Source organism: Microtus ochrogaster, linkage group LG5, assembly GCF_000317375.1.
Source record: "Microtus ochrogaster isolate Prairie Vole_2 linkage group LG5, MicOch1.0, whole genome shotgun sequence".
In the NCBI taxonomy this organism is placed as follows: domain Eukaryota; kingdom Metazoa; phylum Chordata; class Mammalia; order Rodentia; family Cricetidae; genus Microtus; species Microtus ochrogaster.
The window spans coordinates 51,490,891-51,498,561 of NC_022031.1; the positions used below are offsets into that span (position 1 = coordinate 51,490,891).

General features: G+C 41.2%; 1 protein-coding gene across 4 annotated transcripts in view; it reads right to left on the bottom strand.

The window, feature by feature from the left end:
* Window positions 1-7,671, bottom strand: part of Lpar1 (lysophosphatidic acid receptor 1) — a 115,560-nt gene that overhangs the window by 47,935 nt on the left and 59,954 nt on the right. For all 4 annotated transcript variants that reach the window (XM_026786779.1, XM_026786780.1, XM_005362225.2 and 1 more), the window contains one exon: window positions 1,495-2,242. In XM_026786779.1, coding sequence (XP_026642580.1) covers window positions 1,495-2,242 — 748 coding nt within the window. The remainder of the gene's footprint in view (window positions 1-1,494; window positions 2,243-7,671) is intronic.

A 7,671-nucleotide genomic window follows, 5' to 3' on the forward strand; every position in this document is an offset into this window, starting at 1 on the left:
AGATAGATAGATAGATGATAGATAGATAGATAGATAGATGATAGATAGATAGATAGATAGATAGATAGATAGATAGATAGATAGATAGATAGATATGGAGAGGATCATGGGACAGATTGCAGAGAGGAAAGAGGAAAGGGAAGAAGAAATGTTATAATTATACTTTAATTTTTTAGATCAACAACAAAAAGATTATTTGAGTTTATAGAAGGAACATCATAATTTTTATCTTGAACTGTGAGATAATGTCTATTAATATGAAGAGAAATTTAATTTTGCAAAACTAATTTTCCTAAAGATTTCTTCCATAGATTTCTATAAAACCTTGGACTATTTGCCTACAATTTGTTAAGAATTATAGAGAGTCTTCCCAGCTTCTGCTACTGACAGCCCTGGGCTGCTCTCCACCTTGGCCCTAGACGTTTCTTTTCATAGTGGACAGCAGTCAATGGAGAGGTGCAGAACTGGTCACAGTGCTGAGAAAGAGATCCTGAGCTCCAAACAGAACACCCATCTCCACCACCAAGGTTGAGGGAACATCACAGAAGAGGAGGCAGACAGAGACAGAATGTAAGAGCCAGAGGAGAGAGGTGAGTGCTGAGGAATGCTGCTCCCATACACGGCAGAGCTATCTAAATCATGACCTCACAGTGCAGTGATTACCTACCCAAGACCATCACATGAACAAGACAGCCAAAAGGTTCCCAAGATCATCCCAGCACAGATGGGTAGATGATCTTCAGGACCCACTCCATACCGAGGAGCTATTGCTCATGGGTAGTTGCTGGGGGATGAGGAATCATTGTTTATGGAGGAAGGTAATCAATACTGGTAGGTTTCCCATACCCCACATCTGTGCACATGGGACTTATGGATTGTCAAAAAATTTAAAAAAAAACAAAATTAAAGACATGAATTGGGAGGGGCTTGTTGGAGAGATAGAGGGAGAAGCAGAGGAGGAAGTGGAGGTACATATGATGATATTTCATTGTCTACATGGATCAAATGCTCAAAAATAAAATAAAATAACTACAGCATGTAGACTTGAACTAATAGATAACTATGTAGGAAAGCATCTAGGGTACCCATATCATATAAAGCACTATCCATTTGAACATCTGTGAAGCAAAGACCTCAGGGCAAAAGTCTTATGATGTGGCCTCTAATAAAAACCTTTTAAAGCTAAATGAAACCAGTTATGCTGAGGCTTTTGTTTGTTTTGATTTTGGTGGTGTGGAGCCTTGAATGCTATGGTATTCTAGGGAGAAAAAATCTTCTATATCTTTCATCATTTACACCACAGCACTGAGACCAGTATTTAGCTGATTCTATAACTGCAGAAAGAATGGTAGGCTGACATTGCCATAGACTCACAAAATGAAATTTCCCTGTTCTCTTATAATACCAGGTAAATATTCACACTCTTGTTTACCATTATCATAAATCAATGTGGCTACATGACAACACTGAGACTCTATAAAGGAGACAACTCACCAAGCACAATGACCACAGTCTTCAGAAGGCTCATCATGGTGTCCCGATTCCTCCTGGGTCCAGAACTATGCCGAGACATTCTCATAGTCCTCTGGCGAACATAGCCAAAGATGTGCGCATAGAGAACCACCATGACCACGAAGGTTACCAGGTTGAAAATGGCCCAGAAGACTAAGTAGGAGTCACTGTAGAGGGGTGCCATGTTGGAACAATGATCAATATCACAGATACAGTTCCAGCCCACACTGGGTATGGCACCCATCACAATGGCCATCGTCCAGATGACCACAATCACCACCACCACACGCCTGTTGCTCATCCGTGTGTGGAGCTGCATGCGGAAAACTGTGATGTGCCTCTCGATGGCAATAGCCAGCAGGTTGGCCACAGAGGCCGTCAGGCTGGTGTCGATGAGGCCCTGCCGGAGGAGCCAGGTGCTAACAGTCAGTCTCCGCGTATTGGGTCCCGTGTTGAACATCAGGTAGAAGTAGGCCAATCCAGCAAAGAAGTCTGCAGCAGCCAGGTTGGCCATCAAGTAATAAATAGGGAAATGGAAGCGACGGTTGACATAGATTGCCACCATGACCAGTAGGTTGGCCAGCATGATGAACACGCAGACAGTGATTCCCAGTCCCATTACCAGCTTGCTCACTGTGTTCCATTCTGTAGCAAGATATTTCCCACTCCGGTTATAAAAGAAGGCGATAGACTCGTTGTAGAAGCACTGTGGTTCGTTCATGGCTGTGAACTGAGAAAGAAGAAGAATGAATGAATGAATGAATAAATAAATAAATGAAACCCACGGATCCAAATATAAAGACGGACAGACAACACAAGGCTCCTATAACATCTTCAAATGAAACAATAAAAGCAAAGAATCTGGACATCTGACCCAGAATAGTGTCCAACAGCCATATTGGCTATTTAGTACTCAAGATTAAAGACGGTGAGACAAATAAATGACAAGGTCTCTACTTGGTGGTTGTGTGTCATTGAAGTCTTCAAGAAAAGCCACATGGCATGCACACACACACAACAAACTTCCTTCAAATACCCAAAACAGTCAAAAATCTTGCAGAATTTGCAATTGAAGTGTTTATCCTATTGAACTTTACTCTGCCCTGTTATTTAGTAACAGAGGTAGTTTCTGGATGGTATCTTTGGCCAATTAGCATGCATTTCTCACCTCACACAGTGGTTTTGACCTGTGACAGACATTTTGTAACACAAGCTCGCAGAAGGGCCATCAGCCCCAACATTTCAAAGGTCATACTATGCATCAAAGATTCTTTAGTCAAAGCCAGCATGTACTGTTCCACATTCCTGTGGTCAGCACAACCCACCCCCAGAACTCTCCATCCCCAGAATAGCATCCAGCTACTAGTCTGTGACGCTTGAGAACTTTCTTCCCCCTTGGAAGGCTTACTGTAAGCAGCTGATACCTGACACTACTCCCCAAGAAGTAAAATAGAATCAGTTTCGAGGCCACGCATGCCTCCCAGTGTAGAATGATGCTGCTTTGTAATGTGTTTACTTACTCCTTCCTTTTCTTTTAATCAGAAACAGATGGAGTATATTTGCATACTATTTACACTCTCACTCTAGTCCAGAAAGGTTTGAGCAAACAGTAAAGCAAAGTTAGAAAATAAAAGATAATGAAGAATACAAAAAGGAAAACTAGAAAAAGGAAAAAAAAACCTCTCTTCCTGAGACCTTCAGTTCACTGGAAACTTCTAGAATTGGAAAGTAGTCCCTGAAGACATTTCACACTGTTTCCTCTTCTCTTGCTGTGAGTCCTAAATCACTAAGCAAATACACTGCTGTATGGTTACCTCTAGGGTCTTCTCTTCATTAAATAAGGCATACTCCACCACCTTGTCTTACATCTCTTGGCATCTTCTGCACGGTCCAGAGTGTCTCCCTCACTACACAGCAGAGAACTTGGCCATTAGTGTTCCATTCCACCTCAAATCTTGCCCTTATTCTAGGTAATTCATCTACTTTCCTTGTCTGTCTTTTCCTTGACTTCACCTCTAGTGACCTATTCCATTACATCCCAGTGGCCCACACCCATGACCACACCTACCCAGAACTGTCTGCTTTTGAAAATACTTACTTGAGACATTCTAATTACTCATCATAATCTCTCATTTTTCAGTTTTTCTCATGTAATGTCTAGTACCACTGTCTTTTGAAGGTATCTGTTTTCTTGATCTATTTTTTTGACGGATCACCCTCCTATTTTCCATTTCCTCTTTCATCCAATTCAAGTTCCACAGTGATTGATTTAGTCCCTTTATTGTGAACACAGGAGCATAGTCTCTTCTCGAAGACATCGAGGTGACCTGAATTCGAAATTTTCTGATTATATTAACAACAACTACTGTGCTAATTATTTCTTTTATTGCCGTAACAATATTACTGGCAAAAGTAAGTCAAGGATGGAAGGGCTCGTTTTTTGAGTGATGGTGTGAAGATGTGGCCTGCTCTATCAGAAAGTCTTGTCAGTAGAGTGGGAAGATGCAGGAGCATAGAATGCTGTAGCCAACTGTGTTTTTCCTTTGTATTCACTCCAGGACTCCAGCCTAGGGAATGTCGGCTCCCCACACGCACATACAATTAGGGTACGCCTTCCCACTTTAATTTTCTCAATCATGAAACTTCCTAACAGACATGCCCAGAGACATGTGAACAGTTTTCAGGTACAAAAGGGTTGTGAGTAGAACATTTTCAAGAAGCCTGAATCTTTATGATCTTCATTTCAAATCCCCTATAAAACTACTTGTAAAAAATCCCTTCTGCCAACTAAGGGCATTTATTCAGAGGTCCTGTGGTTTTAGTAATGGTTGTCTTGGGAAGCCATGACTGTATCTGTCAGACAGAACACACTAAAAAAATAATTTCTAAATAAAGAATGAAGTAGAACTGGGCAACAGTGGTGCACACCTTTAATCCCAAAACTTGGGAGACAGAGGCAGATGGATCTCTGTGAGTTCTAGGTCAGCAAGGTCTACAGTGAATTCCAAGACAGCCACGACACAGAAAAAGGATGTCTCAAAAAAAACCAAAAATGAATAAATAAATAGAAAAAAACGACAAAATTCCTAGAGAGTAGAAATGCCAAATAAAATAAAAGATGTAAGATATCCACCCAGCATTCATAGAGAGGGTCAGCGACAACAAGAAGGAATTGGAGGTGTGGATTAAAACAAACACCTAGTTATTCTGGAGATCCAAGGACTGGGGTGGAGTTGGAGAGGCAGAGCCTCACACAAGGAAAAGCCACAGCTTAAGACACATTCATTACCGGTTTACGTTTATATAAATTACAGAACAATGTTAAAAGTAGGTCAAATTTCCCTGTAGCTTGATGAGATTTTTGGAATCTTAAAGGTAAAGAAAGGCTCTAGAAGCACAAAGGAGAAATAAAGAAAAAGCAAGCTCACCAGATGTGGAAGGTGGAGAGAACAGACACCCCAGTGCTTCTGATGTGGGAGCTTTAGGACAGAGATTCTCAACCTGTGGGTCGTGACCCCGCTGGGGGTCAAATGCCCCTTTCACCAGGGTTGTATATCATATATTCTGCATGTTGGATTTTACATTACAATTTTCTACTAATCATACTTTTACATTACAATTTATAATAGTAGCAAAATTACAGTTATAAAGTAACAGCAAAAATAATTTTATGGTTGGGGTCACTACAACATGAGTAACTGTATTAAAGGGGTCAGAGCATCAGGAAGGTTGAGAACCACTGCTTTAGCACAAAACCCAAGGTATGAAAAACTTTGCTGTATAGAGAAAATCTTTAGGACCCTACAGGAAAGCCCCCCACAGGCTCACGAGGAGCTTGACCACAATCACAAGGAAAGTGACTAATAAACACAAGTGCTTGTGCATACACATACACATGCACACACGCATACACATGTGCACACACATGCACACACACATGTACACACTCACACATGTGCACGCACATGGCCACGCATACATATATACATGCACACATGCAGCCAAAATCCCTGGTGTATAAAATTCATAAGACATGACAATTGTTTTCAAATGGCCAAAAATTCAAACATAAAAATAACTCTTAAAACAAATTACACAAGATATAATTTAATAATATTGGCATAAATCTATCATTGCACCAAAAAGTACTTGAGTTGGGAAAGTAGGATGTAAATGTTTGTTCATTTTCTCTTACTGTTTAGGTAAGAATCATATCAGGGAGAGACGAGGAGAAAGAGGAAGAAATGCAAACATATTGAACATACTATTTAAATTGTGACAATCGGCAGAAATTCCCGGAATGGGCGGATGTAAACACAGTGGCTTTGGGTAGTTACTGAAGTAAGGTCACTTTCCACACTGCTGAGGAAAATGTGAGCATTTGGTCTCCAGCTGGCTGTACTGAAGGAAAGGGCAGTAGGCAAAGACTGATCCCTGCACCAAAGGTATCTACGTAAGATCTTACTTAAAAGAAACCAGCAGTTACTGTTAGAATCATGGGGACAATATGAATACACTCAGACAAAATTTAGTAAATACTTTCCAATGAGAGCTCTTGCTCTACAGGCGAAATCATTACAGCTCGAAATCCTTGTTGAGTAAGAAGCTGCCAAATGCTGCCCCGGAGAGGGGCTAAACATGCAGATCAGATAAAATTACTTTTAAATGAAATGTCTCTCAATGGCAGAAAGTCGGCATTCACGTACTTCCATCATGCACTGATCACTGCATCCCAGAAAGGAATCATGGGGTGGGGTGGGGCCCCAGTGGTCACTGCATCCCAGAAAGAAATCCTGGGCTGGGGTGGGGCCTCAGTTGCTACTCTGCACAGATGTTCCTTTTGGAAATCTCCACACCCTACCCGTGCTTCAGTCACGGCAGCCTGTCATCCTGAACTCTAAAGGGGTGTTGTTATGGTGCTGTCTGGGGTCTCTGACCTTCATGCACCCCTTTCCGTCTTCCCAGGAATTATGGAATGTCAGGCAAGGACGCAGCTCAACACTATGCCTTCAAAGGGCACTAAACGATACACCCGAGTGCCTGCTGAAGCCACTTCCTGTCCATTTGACACGCCTTTTAATCTCCCAGAAGGCAATTACACACTCATTAGGCAAGAGGAAAAACAAACACCTGGCATAAAGCTCCCAAGATACTAATTAGACCTCTGCGGTTTAGTAGAGAGTCCAAGAAGAAAGTAAATGTGTACTCCCCTGGCATGCTTTAAGGGCATCTTAATCTACGCTGGGTAAGGAACCCGCGGTATGATATAAATGAAGTCAGCTGGCTCCCCACTCCTGTGTATGCATATGTGCACATAGGTCTGTGTGTGTCAGAGCACAGGCACACACAGGTGTGTGCGCGCATGGGGAAGCCAGAGGTCAACCTAGGGTGCTGTTTTTCATCCACCTTGGCTACAGAGACAGGATCTCTCAGTGGCCTGGATTTGGCTGAATAGACTAGGCTGATTGGCCCATGCGCACTGAGGAGCCACGTGTCCCCATTGCCTCAGGATCACACGGTCCCTTTTCTATTAACACAGTGGAGTGTGTGAGGGTGTGTGCACCTCGGAGCTTCAGACTCTTCCTGAGTCCAGTGTCCACCAAGTCACGTGTTCGAAATGTAGGCTCCTAGTCCCGTTCTCTCTTTTGGAAATGGAAGCATAAAAGATTTCTATGTCCTTTTCATTTCCAGTTACTAAAGCTAAAACAATCAAACCATTTACACTATTCTCCGGATAAGAGCAGAAAAAAAAATAGGTAGCATGGAATTTATTCAAATGTTATTAGGTTTACTACCAGGAAAATAATCTCTCATCCTTCTTACAGTCTCAAATTAAAAATAAGAAAAATGGCATGATTTCTCATCAGAATACAACACTGACACAAATTACAAGATGGCTTAGTTCTAGGTTCCTTAGGATGCTGAAGAAGATGCAATAATTAGTCTTTTAGAAATTCATCAAAAATAATACCTCAAGTGGTTTGTCTTATAAAGCAAGTAGCAGGATAATACTACGTTTACATGTGGAGAGCAAACTGATATATATATATATAGATAGATATATAGATATAGATAGATATAGATATAGATATAGATATAGATATAGATATAGATATAGATATAGATATAGATATAGATATAGATATAGATATAGATATA